General features: G+C 23.2%; 1 protein-coding gene across 1 annotated transcript; it reads right to left on the bottom strand.

Moving 5' to 3' along the window:
* Positions 1 to 9,385: 9,385 nt before the first annotated feature.
* Positions 9,386 to 16,424, bottom strand: LOC132927275 (programmed cell death protein 10). Its single transcript, XM_060991778.1, has 5 exons — positions 15,991 to 16,424; positions 15,658 to 15,835; positions 12,727 to 12,859; positions 11,348 to 11,512; positions 9,386 to 10,692 (listed from the first exon to the last, which is right to left on the bottom strand). Exons 1-5 carry the CDS (start codon positions 16,060 to 16,062, stop codon positions 10,608 to 10,610), a joined length of 633 nt encoding a protein of 210 aa, XP_060847761.1. The 5' UTR covers positions 16,063 to 16,424; the 3' UTR covers positions 9,386 to 10,607.
* Positions 16,425 to 18,551: the final 2,127 nt, after the last annotated feature.

Below are 18,551 nucleotides of genomic sequence, written 5' to 3'. Positions count from 1 at the left end.
TAGGTATAATTTTGTAGTAGCCTAATAACATTTTATTAAATTTGATGTAAAATGATATTAATATTTTGTAGAAAATATATTGTGATTTAGGTAATTAACATAAATACCTTTTAAAAATACTCATAACATACATAGTGAAACAATATAAAATATGTAAATATAGTTTGTGAATTGGCTAATTAAAATTTATCTATTAAAAATATATAGCTATACAAAATTATGTATGTATTTCTAATATTAGTTAGTTAAACTTTCAATTATCATATGATTTAAAAATGATTAAATTCTGTAAACAATAAAAAAAATTTATCTTGTATTTCATCGTGATCCTCATAATCATGATCAATTGTCCACCATTTATTAGTCTCATTATCAATAAGCGAATCGTCATTGTCAAATAGTGTTTGTATTATATTTTCAATTTCTTTTGTACCTCCAAAATCATCTGATCAAAATAAAAATTCCATTATTACCTATCAAATACTTTTTAATTAAATATTTTGGGGAAAAAAATGAACTAATTTACCTGTATCCATAAAATCGTTGATAAAAAAATTATTTGGTTCATATAATTCATTTTCAACATAACTAAATTCTAAAGATGAAATGTCTTCTTTTTTTATTATATGTTCATCTCTAGAAAATATAAACATAAATTTACTATACATATTGCATAATAAAATATGTACATGTTTAATTTCAGAAATACATTATACTACTAAAACTTCTACGGTAAAATGAAAAAAGGTAAGATTACACTATTACAGCAATTAAATTAAAATGTTGAAATACTTGAGCTATATACCAACAGGTTCATAATATTTAGTTTAATTTTAAGTGTTCAAGATTTAAAGGTTCAGAAGTTCAAAAGTTCAAGTACTGAGTTAATTAATATAATATTATAGATGTATAAATAAATAAAAAATGATAATTAAATATTTAATTCCATATTTTAATGTTTTATTTAATAAATTTGTTATTCCATGTAACAATTGAACTATTAAAATTTACAGTATTAAGATACCCATCACTAAATAAGAATTAAATACTATTAAATATTTTATGATAACTTAGCATTCTTAATATTTAAATTACCAGTTATATAACTTTATAATATACTTATTTAGAGTAATCTAGATTAATTATAATCTTAAATGAGTAAAATTAAATAAAATTTACCTTTAATCTAAACAATAATGTTCCTTATACTATAATATACTTTAATAGTATTCATACATTTTCAATAATCTTAAATAAATAAAAAAAATATATACCTAATATATTAAGAAAAGTCTTAATGTTAAATTTAATTCATTTTTTTTTTAACATTGCTTATACAGTAAACCCAAAAATTACATATGTAATATAAAATAGCATACTTGATAAATTCTATTTTATTTGGCAATAGATTTTCAGTAGTATTTGTCAATGAATCAACATCTTTTTTTATTAATTTAGCACTAAACTGCAATAGTGGAACAGGTTCTTTTAATTGAGATCGAATTGAATATTCACTTGTAGATAATGTTTTTTGAATAGTTAAATGTTTTCTTTGTTTTGGTTTCTTTAAAGAATTTCTTAATTTATTTGTGTTATATTTAGATTTGCAAACTGATTTTCTGGTTATAAATCTTTTTGAATTTGAGAACTTTTTTTTAAATGAAAATTCATGAGGTAACCGTGTAAAAATATGTTGAGAAGTTGATTTCTATAAAAGAAATATATATATATATTATTAGTTATTACTTATTGCCAAAATTCATAAGTGATAGCTTAATACATGTCAGTATAAATATAATCAATATTTTTAAATATTGATCTATTGAACTAATTTAATTATCAAATTTTTAATTAATATAATAAATTCAGTAAATATGATTAATATAAAGTATGTTTTCAAAATGACAGTAATAATATTATTCAAATTATAATTTTATTAGTTCAGTAAATTAATTATTTATAATTATTATTATATGTTTATGTCTCAAACTGCAGTATAAAGTAACTAAAGAAATAATTTATAAATACAAAATTTATACAAATAGTATTTTAATATTTAAGAAATATCCATTGAAATTATTTCTATTCAAACTATTATATTACTATCTAATTTAATTAAATATCTATTAAGTTTATGATAAACATTAAACGTAAATTAGTAATGATTAATGAATATAACAGTAAATTGTTGGGATTTTCCTATTTAAAAATATTATTTTCATAATTTTTAATGTTTCTCAAACAAATAAAAGTATAATTAAACATTTAAATTGTATATTATTTTAATTAATTTGAAGTTAAAATGAGATATATGTTAAATTTAAAAAAAGCAACTTATTGAATGATAAAATAATTCAAAAATAAGTAACAAGTTATTTCAATTAAATTAAATTTACTGGTTTTTAAAGTAGATATACTTAATTTGTAAATATAATAGAAAAAAATTGATTGTACCTAATTGTATCGGTTTGACCTTCTAGCTACTACTACATAGTACATACCTACTCAAAATAATAGTGTTGTATAAATTATAAAATATTATAGATATGTTCATTGTTAAATATTATGTTATTATAAATTATAATAAATATTCAAAAAATGTTAAATATGCTCATTACCTGTTTTCCATAAAAAAGTGTTGTGTTCAATTTCTTTATTGGTTTTGTGTTTTCTATTTTATCATAGGCCATTATTTGTTTATTAGTTTCTTCGGCATTGTTATTTTCAGGAAAACTGTCAGTACTGTTAGTACTTAATTTACAAATAGTAGATTGTAATTGTTTTTTACCAACTCTATCAGTTATATTTAAATCTATTATTTTAGAATTATTCTTTAATCTCAAATACAAAGAATTTAATGATCCTAAACTGCAATCGGAGTCATATTCATCTGATTCGTGACAAATATTGTCATTTTGAGATGGATTTTTGTTTGGATGATTAATATAAGCATGTTTATAATCTTTCGATCCAGTTGGTGACAGGACTATATTAGTCATATTTTTTTTATTGTGTTTGAAGTTGACATTAAACAACTGCTGTTTAACATTCACCAAACTTTTAGTAGAATAATCTTCACATAAAATATTTTCCATTGCTTAACTTGAAAAAATAATAATAAATTAAAACAAAAATATTCTATTTTTGATTAAGATAAAAACTTAATTTTATTTCAATGTATACAAGTTTATTTTAGATTCTGAACGAAGTGAGTTCTTCTATGCTGTTATGCTGTTTAAAAAATATTGAAAATATTTAATGACAAAATTTTTATAAGCATTGGATGCTAGAATTTAGACAAACTTCTTCAACATTAAGAAAATATGCAAATTATTTTGTACATAAAAGTTCATTTTTTTAAATTTATTATTTGAAAATGTAATACTTAATTAAATAATTAAATCGGTACCTATATATATTATATTATACAAATTTGACTGTATTTTCATTTTTCTGTTAGAACTTACGACAAACTTTGTATTACATTTTCAAGTTCTTATGTTTTTACTAACAAACAAAAATTGTCATCCATAAATCAGAAAATTTAAAAATTGCAAGGTAACATGCACTTATTAATTTTAAATTTTTAAAATAAAACCAAAATTAAATTTGACAATTTTGTGAAAAAACTGATTTGCGTAAAAATCCTCGTTTTTAATATTTTTTTTTTTTTTTTTTGATAACTTTTTTAATAATATGTATTTATGTTTAAACAAAAAATATAAATAAAATATATGAATAAAAATATTGTTTTATAACTAGATATTATATAAGTATATGAATATCCAATTACATCATATATTTAAATAGGTACTCATAATCACATAATTAATATGACTTAAAACGCTACCTACTATATGAAATAAAAAAAAACAACTTAATAGGTTAAAAACGCTAAGCTTTTTGTTTAATTCCAATAGGAATAACTTATAATACGAGGAATATTGTAAATTGCAATAAATGTTCAATAATCAATATTAAGGTATTAACATTAAAAAAGGTAGGCAAGTGGGTACCACTTTGTCTCTGCTGTACATTAGATGTCGACTGGGTCAATATTACAGGCGTTTTAAATTTAAATTCAATGATAATCAATAATCATTGTATACGAAAAAGATTCTGAGTGGGAACCGTCTGTTAGCTTAAGTATATTCCGTGATATGTTTTAAGTTTCTATAAATAATGTTTTTCAATCAAAACAAAATAATTAATATCATTATTTATCGTTTAAATAAGAAATTTCATCAAAATTTTAACTTAAAATATCTATAAAAAATAATCGTCTATAAACAGTAAAAACTAGCTCTTTATAACGAAACTTTTTACAACGAAAAACTCTATATAACGTAAACATTACATAATAATGGTTGGTTTGCTTTATAACAATTCATTCTCTATAACGAAAAGTCACTCTCAATAACGAAACAATATTTTATGTCTCATAAGACAATTTACCTGTTATCATATTATATTATAAATTATAAAAGTAATCGGTGAAAGTAATTCTTTCATTATCTACTTTTAATATCACAATAATACCATTATTATCGATATCGAATATACTCATTTTATTATCGACGTAATTTCTAACAAAAATTTTGTTTTTTTTAAATCCTCTCTATTACGAAAACTCTCTTTAACGAAAGAAATCTCTTGGTCCCTTCAGATTCGTTATAAAGAGTTTTCACTGTATTTTTAGATTTTATGGATTTAGTACCAAGTACTTATGAGGGGTCTTGTATTCAATTTTCAAAACTAAGATATAAAAAGAAAAGTTTTCATGAATTTCTAATTACAAGATAGTTTGCATTTCTTCACGATTTTAACGAATTTCATCAAAATTCTAACTACAAATACATATAAAAAAAATTCGTAACTATATATTTTTAATATTTTTATTTGAAATCAAAGTTGAAAATCGAAGCATTTTATCGACAATTTATCATTTAATCATACACACATAATTGTTAAATCAATATATTCATCGCTACCTACACTCAGATCAAAAATTTAACATCAAAAAATTGTTTTTGATATTTTTGTTAATATACAGTAAGAACAGTTTACGAAGAACTTTGTATACTAACCTTTCTTACTAAAAAAATCAACATTTTCATTATAAATTCGGAAAAAAATAAAGCTTTTAATGAATTTATAAATCAAGAACTAAATTATTTTACAATGTCTAGAAGATAAAAATATACATATCTTGTATACATTTCAAGAATATCTACGAACTACGGTTATTAATATTTAAAAATTTAATTACAACTATAAAATTAAATTAATTTCGTTAAATATTCCTTTTCCCCTTAATTTTAAATTAACTGATAATTTTCACTTTTTGCCCTCTAAAGTAGTACACCAGTACTCCAAGTATTTTATCAAATTTGCTAGGTACTTTACTACTCTAAAAGCACGATGGACAAAAAAAATGAAAAATAAAATAAATATATCATTCAAAATACACTATTAATTATTATTCTAATTTTACATAAAAAGATAAACATAGAATTTGGAAATAAGTACTAACCGGGAAAATGATTTATTCTAGGTATTTAAAAATGTATAGTATTGTTGTTGAGTATTTGTGTTAATATAAAATTGAGAATTAAGAAATTTTAGATTCTAATCAGAGTGAAATAAAGTATTGGTTTTACAATAAAAAATCCCAGACCCCAGTACTGTTCAAAATAAATGGATAAACAAAAAAAGTTAATAAAAACTAAAACTTATATTATACCTAACTAGTTATATTACATACATGAAAAAATATTATAAAAATATAATACTATTAGGTGAATGGTACATAAGATACCTAATATTATAAGATATTTTTTTTTGCAAAAATTAGTTCAATGTCTAGTATCTACTCACCATGTTATTAATAAGTAATAATTATTTAAATATATAATATAATATACTTAGAAATATAGGCTGAATGCCTGAATATAATATGTTTATGCTTTTCTTAGTATATTTTAATATTTTATACATCCATTACATTACAGTGACGACTGACGAGTGACCCAAGAATGTGAACTTTGATACAGATCATATTTAAGGAGTTCAGTATAGGCAATTTTCTAGTGTGTGAAAGAAATAGCGGAGCGATGAACATTCCCATTACGTCAATAATGTACGAGTAGTACACCAATATTAATTATTTTAAGTTTTTTGGTCAAAATATTCAACCTATTAATATTTTTTCAATCATATTAATTAACCTATTTATTCGTTAAAAATTCTAAGAACTTATTTGAATTCGTTATATTTACTCGAATACGGCTTTCTTACAGTTTTTGTTAATTTGTTTTACTTAAATACAATTTAAATTTAAAAGATTTAGGAATTTAAGTTTAAAAAGTGGAAAAGTAGGTAATTTAAAATAAACTACGAAGAATTCAAATATGTTTTCAGATGTTTTCACTGAAGACTAGGTAGGAGACTATAAGTTAACAATTGTTCATCATTGATATTTTTTGGCTTGGGTAGATACGTATCTAACAATACTCACTACAGTCACTACTATTTACTAAGGTATGTCTAATGTCTTATACATATACCTAGTTATATGTTATGTAAATTATATATATTTATACACATATAAGATATTATTATAGTTTAGCCAGATATTAATTATTATAATATGACATATGACTAAGAAATGTAATAAACGTACTCATATAATTGTTATTATAATTTCCCATTTTCTTTTTAAAATTCCACAATATTACTTTATGTTTGGTATATATCGACATTGAGTATTCCAAACGATATAGAAAGACAACATTTATAGGTACCAAATACCAATTAAACAGGAATTAAGGAACATGTACTTACCTAGATGCTAGATATAATATAGGAACTTTAAACTAACATGGACGTTATTAATAACAGGATAATATAATGCATTAATATAGGACGATTAATTACGTATACGAGTAAGGAATAATATACAATATATTATTGATAGATTAGAACTGGTACGCAAAAGACCAATATTTTGTAGGTACAGCCGAAAAAAACTTAAAAGAAAGTGAGAGAGTGAGAGAGAGACCGACTATTTATTTTTGCGGTGAAGCGTTTAGCGTACGAACTAATGTACGATAGTAGTTAGACAATGAAAGTTAAAAACGATTTGCGAATTAATTGACGACGGAAATCGTCACTGTGCGATGGCCATATGACCAAAACTGCAGTGTAGCACACCCAAAGATTATTAATATTACCTATAATATAATTTTTCCCCTCGTTCAGCGAAAAAAAAAAAATTAAAATACTATTTGGCATTTGATAACATTTTATATTTATGACAATTAATAATATCGTCAATTATAAATTATTATTTTACCAAAGTCCAAGAAGTAAAAAGTAGAATAAAAGTATTATTACTCTATGGTCCAAGATAAAAGTACCTACGATATCTTCTAGATCATACAATTGTGTCATAGCGATTAAATAATAATGTTGTGAATTGTTGAGTTATTATGTATTGTTGAGTACGCTATGGTCGTCATTCTATGCTTTATCATTCCATTTTTCATTACCTATCTAATACATTTCTATATAGTTTTCTACCTAGTTAAATGTGTTTTTTTTTTACAAATAACGAAAGAACAACGGATAGAAATTAATTAATGGAGTTCGTACAAGTAGAATATAGTGAAACCAAATGGGTCACGTTCGCTAATAGGTACAGGACATAGTTTACAATTGCGTGTCGTGGTAATAAATCTGGACGTTAGCGACGATAAAAATTACGAGTTTTATCGTTTTTAAGAATAGTAATTGTCGGCAGTAGCGTATAAAGAAACTTGAAAAAACGACACATCGGTAAGCTCAAATAGCTCTGTACAATTGGGCATTCAAAAATTACAAACACTGCGTAAAAAAAACTACGCCGTTTGGACAATTCGAAATATTATTTCATAAGGGATACCTATGTGAACCTAGTGTGCGCAATATGCAACTACTAATTATAGTAGTACTTGCACTAGCAAATATCTTGTATTTAAGTATTTTAGTGTATCATTTTTTTTTAATTGGTATTGTTAGATATTATGGATGTCTTTGTTTTTCCATGTCCCCAATTTTGAATTGTACTATATTTTTATTATTTCATATGGTGAAAATTGTGCTCTACCATCTTTCTGCCATTTGTTTGAATTATTAAATTAGTGTGGAATTTAGTTTTTAAATGCGCAATGATATGAAAATGTTGATGCAGTTACATGCCAAATTTATAATATATGATTATTCTTTTAGTAGGCTCGTTGTTGAAACTAACTAAAAATTAAAATTATGTTCAATATAATAATCAAATTTTATAAAAAATGTAAATGACACAATAATAATTAATAGCTTATTAATCACAAACCAAACTGGCATAAAAGAACTTGTAAACAATGTCTAATTAGATCCTTTTTTTTATATTATTATAATATGTTGAATGATATTTGGGTACAAGGATTTTATTATCAAACAGGAGTCCTATCTATCTATTCCACATTGTTTAAATTTAATTCTCGGAACTGTACATTTTGTTAGTAGGTGTTGAATGTACATAAGTAATTTTAGTTATTTAAATTAGTCACTTATTATTTACTGCTAACATAAAGAAAATATAATTACTTGATATTTATACTATTATTAAAATAAATTAAAAAATATCTAAAATAGCATACAATATATATATATATATTTCAGTATTTCAAATAGTACTATTAGTATAAGGTATGTAGGTTTATATTTGTTATTTGTGACTATCTTAAAAATAAAAATACAGGATAAAAATTGTGTGCAAGTGAGGTTCTTCAAGTTCAAGTCGTATAAACAATAAAACATTTTGTGTTAATGTTTGCATTAGTGATAACTACAAATAAAGATTCTAGATAAAATAATATAATAATTTTTTTAACTTATAATACATCATGTCATTCATATGAATATTGTATTTTATATATGATAGGTAGTCATTTTTAACACAGAAATTTACCACTTATTTGTTATTTATTACACAGATAATTGAATTAGTTTTTGAATTTGGTTTGATTTAGTAAAAAGTAACAACATTTCTTTTAAATCATATTTATCTATAATATATTTGAAATGATAACATTAATATTAAATAGTTCTAATTATATAAATGTCTCATTAAATTCTACACATATTTCTAATTATTGAGACAATTTTTAGATAAATACTACTGCTAATATATGGTAAGATTTTATAAAATAAAATAAATTTATAAAAATACTTTGTGAACAATCCAGAAAATATTGAACAAAAAAAAAAATAAAGGATAGGTACCTTACAGAATACCATATATGGTATATATGTATATATAAGTATATATTTTTTTTATCAGAAAATGAGTGAGATATCATAGTCAATAGAATTTATTATAGAACAATTTCTAAGAATTTTTATTTCATGCACTTTAAAAAAAAATATACAAACTTCAAATTCAACTTAACTCATTTAACTAAATTTAATTTATCTAAGCAATTCAATATCACTTCATTTGATCCCATTTCAGTACAAAAATGTTTTTATATATAATCAACAACACAATGGAATAAAACATATAGTAAACATGTAATTTTAAGAATAGAAAATACTTTTTTGTTTAAAATCCTGTATAACATTCTTTTGACATTCAAGGTAAATTGCACATGTTTCTAGATTTATTTTTCTATAACAATTATAGGAATTGATACAATGTCCTATTGATAATAATTGAATTAAAATATTACATTCTAAACAAATTAGTTTTTTTATATATAAATACAATTTAATTTAAATAAAATAAATTAACTAATAATATACTATATTATTAATTTAATTACAATACATTAATTGAGTAAATAGTAATATGTTTATGATAAGGGTTAACAATTGTTTATTCATTATAATTAAAAATAGAGCTTTGAAATGTTTTAAACATAATAATTATTTAAAAAATAAAAATTTATTTTATAGTTTATTTAAATTATAATAATAAATAATGGTAATAATTTTATTTTGATACTTAACATACTACCTTTAATGTATGATATAAGAATTTTTTATTAGCACAACTTGTACTTAATCACATTCTTAACTATAATACTGTGCATAAAAATATAACATTTATGAATATTTAATATGTGTATAAAATAATAGTGAAGAGTTGACACTATTAACGATAAATCAAATCATAATTATAATTGAATGTTAACAAAAATATTTTTTGTATTGGACAAGTGCTTTAACATATTATAATTTGTAATGAAAATTTGCTAGTTAAAATATACTGAAAGAAAAAACAAGTAGAAATTGAACTCCATTTAAACAAAGTCTTTATAACTCAAGAATTCAAAATAAAATTAATATTGTTCATAAATAGATTAAAAGAATTTGTAAAAACAATAATATTTCTAAATAATTTTCTAAATATGACAATGTATTTAAATAGAAAATACAAGATATTAAAAATATACTTTGATATTATTTTAAAACTATATAACATTGTTTTCTTTTTTCTATGAGATAAATAATTGGTAGTGGAATGTATTACATTGCTTAATTATTAATTGAAATATAAGAAAAATAAATTAAAAATTTTATTCACATTTACTTTTTACAGTTATCATAATTTGGTTTGTTTGGTGAATTAAATATAAGGCACTGATAAATACTGCATTGGCACTGAAACAAAACACAAATTCATACCATCATTTTAACAAAACTACAAAAAATAATTTTTACTATTAAAAAAATATATAAAATAACATATCAGTATTTTCCTTAATGTTCAACAAGTATTATGATACCTAGATATAGGAATAAGAAATACTATTTTGTATAATGTTTTATAACTTTATCATATTTTAAATTGTTGAAATTAATTTTTTTTTAAATAATTTCTAAAAACAAAATATTGACTACTAGTTTATAAATTTTAGTTTGACTTAAATCAATAATATGGTATATACAAAAATTAAAAGATACAGTTTAGTGAAAAATATTAAAAGAATGAAAAATTAAGTTATCTTTTATTGTTAGTATTTTTTTCTTTTTTCAATTAATAACACTTTATTTTTAAATTAATAGTTTTATGCGTTTATTTGTATTTAGTTTGTATATGAATAATTTTTGAGATTAGATTAGCGATCACTGATCAGCTACCTAAGACATAAATGTTCTGTATTTATTTTCATTTGTTGGGATGTCTTTAAATAGGTTTTGGTAGAATTTTTTGTAGCTAAATTTTCAAAATGTAAATGTTACTTATAATTCAACAATTACAATTGTCTTGTAAGAGTTTATTTATGTTTTATTAATAAATATCAAATTTACTTACTGTCCTTCCTTGAAATAATCTTTCAGTGTATTACTGAACCGCTTGGAATACTTAACAAATTCACGTTTTCTCTGTTCTAATGCTTGTTTATTACTAGGCCCTGGAATATATGCAGATACTTCATTTACTGCATCAAGTAATTTTTTTATAGCACTAGCTATCTCTCTGTAATTATAAATAAAATAAATTAGTATGTAACCAACAATTAAACAAACTAAAAAATCATATTTCAAGTCTTAATGTTATTCACAATTTACTCAAAAAACTGTTAAATAAACTATAAGGTAACGTCTTATATGTACTTCCATTGAAATATTAAACGTTCATCAAATTGTTAAATTGTTAAAGTATGTGTGGCAGTTACCATAAAACCCTCTATCACTATATTCTGTACCATGAGAGAACGCATACAGTTCACACATCCATTGTTTCGGGGCCAAATTTCTCCCACCATACTACGAGAGAACACATACGGCAATGTAACCGACTAGTTCTGATAGCGAACGACTTTTTTTGGCTTGAGATTGTTTAATGGAGAGGGACACTCGTGCACGAAAAACGAGTTTCGGTCGGCCGCCGTATGCGTTCTCTCGTGGTACGGAGTATAAAAATAACATGATATATAAGAATTATAAATTATATAATATATTTTTTTCTGTCTTTAAACTTCTTTTTCATGTTTAAAAGCCCAATAATAAGATTGTGTATTAATAAATGGATTATAGAAAAAATGATTAATATATATACTATACTAACTTAATACAACTAAAAACTAAGTATTTTAATTATTAATCATTTTAATAACTATTCTTTATACTCTATCCAGAATGAGATCAGATCTCAGCGCCAACCAGTTTTTGTCGGGTGGCGGTAAACAACACCCATTTGTCAACCCCAGCGAGTAAACTATCTGTACACCTGCTATGTAGTAAAGCCACCTCCATGCGCACAAGTTGGTCGCCAAAGTCTGATTTCAGTCTGAATAGAGTATAGTGAGTTTCAAAGATGATTGTGTTGTATCCTCTCTATGACTGCACATAGTCATTTTTATGTTTAAATATATTTATAAAAGAAGGTGAAAGCTTATAAATTGTACATATATTACAGGTAATATAATATATCTGACTAAATCTACACAAAATACACAAAAAGAAATATAAACAAATTATGTTTAAAAAATTAATGTCACCACTTCATCAGCAGTAATGGTTCAAAATCTAAATGACAAAATATATATATATTTTATCAAACTAATGTTTGTACTAGGTTATTTCAAAAGTTGCCAAGCATAATTCATCATACTTACTATTATGCAATAGCAAAAAAATTATGAAACTAATTTTTTTTTTTAAATAAATAAAACATATTTGGTAACTCACTTAATTGTTTCCAAAAAGGTTTTACGATCATTGATTTCATCTGGTATGCGACTTAATATTCTTTTTAAAGCCATAGATTTTTTATTTAATTCTTGAAATGCATCTTCAGATCTATTTAACCGATATTCACCACCTAAACAATATGTGATTTTTAGAATATCTGTATTAGGTAATAGTTTAATATTTTGTATTATAGTAAAATATACAATAAAAAATTAATAATCCTTACATACCTTTTAAACTATAAATAAACTTGAGATTATTATACATTAATATTTAACCTAAGGTTAGCTAAATTAGAGTATAAATATTTAAAAGTTGATAAAAAATAATATCAAACCCAGTTTGTTTAGTTAAGAGTTCTGAATTTTAATAATCAATTAATCACAAAACAAATTTTGGTAATTATTAATAATAAACATCTTAATAAATTATTTCGTAATCTATCTTTTATTAACAATATTGATAAAAAAACAAGGGACACAAGAAGTTTTTAATTTTTTTGATACAAATAAAATATAAGTTGTTACAGATATAGTATAGCATAATCATAAAATCTACAATCTATTTTTTACTTATGTTAAAATTTGATAAAAAAAAATATAAATACTTAAATATATCAAAAATATTTTTATTTTTTATTAATAGCTTCCAATAGAAATTCTTTTGTTTCCACAAAATTAATTTTTTAAATTTTTAATGGAATAAAATATGTTGTTCTTAATGTTCTTTACAAAATGCTATAATACCTCTATTACAATCTATGAAGTAGATTCAGAGTGTACCAATAATCAACACAATATAATAGTTATTATGACAAATATATATTATTTAATTGTAACAAATAAACAATCATTAGTTAAATTTAAAAAAAAAAGTGGGCAAGTGGGTATTGCTCTGCTATATAGTAGAGATGGAGAGTAGGTCACTGGTCGTGTGGATGTGTTAAATTTGAATGCAATGACGGGTATCATTGTAAACGAAAAACGATTCTGAACGGAGATGATTTGTCAGTCAATGATAATTAGTTGGATATATTATATTATTATTACTTATATTTAAATTGTAATATTTCGTTATTTTACGCGATTTCGTAAAAAATAAAATTTCATACGCTCATAAAATGTTTTTTATATTGAATTTTTTTTTATAATTACTTAAAGGAAAACTTATGGATAACCTTGTATTGGATTTTTGAACCTTAAGAATAAATCACAAAAAATTTTATGAATTTTTAACTTCAAAATTCTTTGCAAGAAAGATTTTGATATATTTTGTTAACATTTGAACTTTAAATGCTTATAAACAAAAATTGTGACCAACGATTTTTGATTTTTTTTTTTACTACGACAAGTACAACTTATAATAAACCTTGTATTAAATTTTAAAGATTTTTTGGATAGCCTAATTATTTTTATCGGCATTTTAAGAATAAAAACTTAAAAATTTCGAAAATTCCAATTTTCTATAAGTAGCTTAAAAAAGGTCGAAATATTTTGAAAATTTAATCGCAAATAGATAACTATAATATAAACATTTGGTGAAAATTTCAAGTATTTACAATGATTCGTTTTTAAGTTACAGAAAAATCAAAAAATCAATTTTGTCAAAAAGTGATTATGCGTAAAAATTCCCGTTTTTCCGTAATTTTTTCAGTGTTTTTCCCAACGCTTTTGAAAACTATTGAAAATTTTTTACTTTTGACCTCCCAAAATACCAATTAGATGAATTTTCCTTTTCAAAGAAGGGCTGAAGTCAAAAATCGAAGCATTATTACTACTCCAAAAAATGATGACAAACACAAAAATAAAAAAAAAACACACATCATTGTAAAATCAATAGGTACATTCATCACTCTGTTCAGAATCTAAAAATGAAATACTTATTTTTACCTAATTTATTAAATAATATAATAACAACACCATCAACACCCAATTGAACATATCAAAACTAAGCGCCTATCCTAATTAGATTATTAAAAATATCAATTTCACTTAAAATAGCTAAATTATGTTTGTAAAAACCATGGTTCATATGAAAAGTTTTAATTTTAAGCAGATATTAAACAAATTGCAGCAATGTTATTAATTATCCATTTATTATTTTATAATCATAATTTCTAAAAAAAACTGAAATAAAATGCACAAAAAACATTATAGAACAAAAAGTGTTAAAAATACCTTGGAGTAGCTATTTAAAATGAAATAATATGCATTTCTGACAAATTTATAATGACGTTCACAGTAATTTATCAGCAATTAAATAATTATAGAAGGTAATACCATTAATAATATTTGGACTTGAGACATTGGTTAAGAAATAATTTTAAATAAACAAAAGGGCCAATGACAATTTCATTAAGAACCATGTCAAGTAGATAAAAGTGTATAAATGTTATAGTAAGTTATTAGAACATCCAAAATATAAGATAAATAAGGTTAAATGTTAATTAAACCTAAATAGTTAATGCAATAGGAATACTTTATGGGCTTAAAATTAGTACTACATAAAACCATAAAAATAATTGGGTAAACTTTGAATTAATTTTTTTTTTAACTAAAATATACTCTAAAAGAATTTGTATTTTTAATCACGTTTTCATGAAATATCATATTTTATAGTGACTTAGCATACACTATAATTGACTATTAAATATATGCAAATACATACAAATCCATGGTCTAATTATTGTTATAATAGTTAACCCATTGATTAAAAACAGAATTACATGATACGTATAATATAAATCTGTAGTTCATATATTTAAATAGTTTAAATTCAAATTGATAATACACCTTTAATAATTTTAATCATGCAAATTTCACGTGAACTAAAATAATAAAACATTGTCTTACATTTCAAAGAATGAAAGAATTTAAAATAACTTTAAAATATTAAATACTTAATGCTAAATGGTATTTTAAAATTTACCTTCTAGATCAGAAACTGTGCCTTGAAGTCTCAATACACTCTCATTCATATTAATACTAATATCACCTTGTTTCATTATACCAGCAACCAAATTGTACGCAAACCCAGGATGAGTATTTTCTGTTTTAAACAATGCTGACCGTAAAGTTTGAGACGCAGAAACATTGCGTTTCTCTAACTGAAAATTACAACATAATTTAGTTTTATCACAATAACATTCATGTAAGACAAACAATTTGATTAAAAATCAAAAATTTGATAGAACCAAAGATGTAATAATAAAAAGCATTTTCAAAACGATTGTTACAGCGTAGAACATTAATAATTATATACCTGAGACAAAATCGGCCTGATCAAAACTGGTAGTACCAAAGAACTGACTGGCGTTTCGTCGCTCATTTTCATTATTTAGCGACAGATTTGAGCAATACGACGGACATCAGATCTTTTTCTAGAAATGTTGGTCAGACGGGACAACGTTGTATGGCCCGGGGCGTCTATGATCAATAGCGTACGCTGTTTTGATCGAATCAAAAAACAATAGTGACCGCGTTACATGTCGTCCATTGATTTGTTATTCGCCGTCACGCGAACGACAACGATGCTGTTAGCAGTGTTAATGCTGTTTTTCGTGGTCATAAATATGTCACTGAACACTGTTCGTTGTTGTTGTATACAAGGAAATTGTGGATAAAAACAACACTATCAACGAAATAATAATTCGTAATAAGCACTTCTGGTTCGGGGGACGAACACGAGAAAAAGAATAAAAAGAAACCATGATAACGATAAGCAAGACTGCCCGCCCATCAACATCGAAAACGGTGGATATTTGGACACACCGGAGCGAAACGTTCTGCTAACGCGCGATAATTCGAAAATTTTGGAGGCGAACCCATGACTTGAAACTGTTGGCCCACCAAACAATTTATCGATCATAACTCATAATCGAATAGTTTGATCATCATTCATAGCCAAATGGGATGCCATTTCTATAAAAAAGAAAATGTATACTTATATACATTTCGTACCCTTTAAAGGGTACGAAAACGGACATCCGACAGCGAATCGACAATGATCTGGCCTCGTTCAAAATAAGGAATTTAAAACTAAAATGTCAAGAAATGACGAACTCCTAATGTGGATCAGAGTGTTTATCAAAACAACATGATTGTAAATAGTATTGTTGTTTTCTTCTTGGTAGGTAATTAATATTCTTAATTTAAAATTTATTACGTACTTATTAATTATTGTATTGTAATATTAAAACTATTAACATAATATGTATTCTGTTGAACGTAAATTTGTTTATTTTGTAAATTTGAAAGATGGCGAAAACATATGAAAAAATCAAATCCTGAAAAAAAACCCACAGAAAAAATGGTCCAATAAACAAAACAATATTTAAAAAAGTTCAATCTAGGTTTCTTCTTAGTAACAAGTGTCTGTAATATACACGAATCAACATTGAATGGTGTACAAATGATATATGCTCTAAAAAATAGCAAAAATGCACTATAATTTTTGTATATATAATTTGGTAATTTATAAATAATAAAAAAAACTAACTAATTATTGGATATTTGTCCGAGCATGGATCATGGGTGACAATCTACAATAAAGCTATAAAAAAATACTTGTTTAAAATATATAACTTTTAAAATTATTTTAAAACATGCCATTTAACTAATATATTATAATAATATATTTTATTTTAAAAACTAAAGTAATTTTTATTGGTAAAAGCATAATCTAAGTTTGTAATACTTAATGTACATGCTAGCGATGGGAATAGTCAAATGATTAGTAGTGGTGAAAAAAATAATTGAATGATTAATGAATAATAATTTATATTTTAGTGAAAAATACTAAATTTTTATTATAAAGTAAAATAATTTTTATAATTTGTATATACTTGATTTTAAAGTTAAATGTTTGGAATTTTAATATACAGTACAACATACTATACATCATATATTATTTAATTTTTTACTTATTAGTAATTTATATTCTATAGTTAATCTATACTTATGTATAAAGTATACATTTATAAAGATTTAAGATACCTACTATAACTATAGTATCTACTATCTAATACTACCCATTTATGTTAATTTTATGATATTCAAATAATTGAAGGATTTGATTATTATTTATTCCCATCACTATACTAATATATACAGTGATTAATCAAGTATATTCAACTATTTTCTTTTTCTTCATTAACGCAGTTATTAAACATTTTATTTTTGGAATAATGCGTAGACCATATTTTGAAATTTTTGAAATTTTTTGTATTACTTAAGCTTTAAGTAATAAAAGTCCAATGATCAATTATTAAAATATTAAACGTATTTTGATTGTATATCATTATATCACCATAACAAATAATTAAGCTTAATTATATTTGGTAATTGAATGCATTACTTAATAAAAAAAAAAAAATGTGAATTAATAATAGAAAAAAAGAAGTTTTAAATTTATAGATTCATACTTTTTGTCGTTGATTGAAACTAGTATTATCTGATGGAAATTGATAATTGATTTGAAAACATTGTATTTTGACTTTTGAGTGATAGAGTAATAACCAATTACCTCCCTGATTCTGGTATACATCATGCATGATTTATGAACACTGAAAAACATTCTTCGCATTAGTAATCCTATAACAATAAAATATCCTTCAGATATGGATCAACAGAACCAATAAAATAAAATAATAATTTACCTAAAATATAAAGCTTTTTAAGTATTTTTAACAATGATAACATACAGTTGGTAGATATATGTCAAAAAATATTTGACTGTCAAATATTTGTATTACAAATTTGTGACTTGTTAAATTGTATATTGATAGTTCAATATTATTCCTAAAAAATAGTTTTTATTTTTAC

Source organism: Rhopalosiphum padi, chromosome 3, assembly GCF_020882245.1.
Source record: "Rhopalosiphum padi isolate XX-2018 chromosome 3, ASM2088224v1, whole genome shotgun sequence".
Lineage (NCBI taxonomy): Eukaryota > Metazoa > Arthropoda > Insecta > Hemiptera > Aphididae > Rhopalosiphum > Rhopalosiphum padi.
The sequence above is the reverse complement of the archived record's forward strand: the minus strand, read 5'-3'. Positions and strand labels throughout refer to the sequence as shown.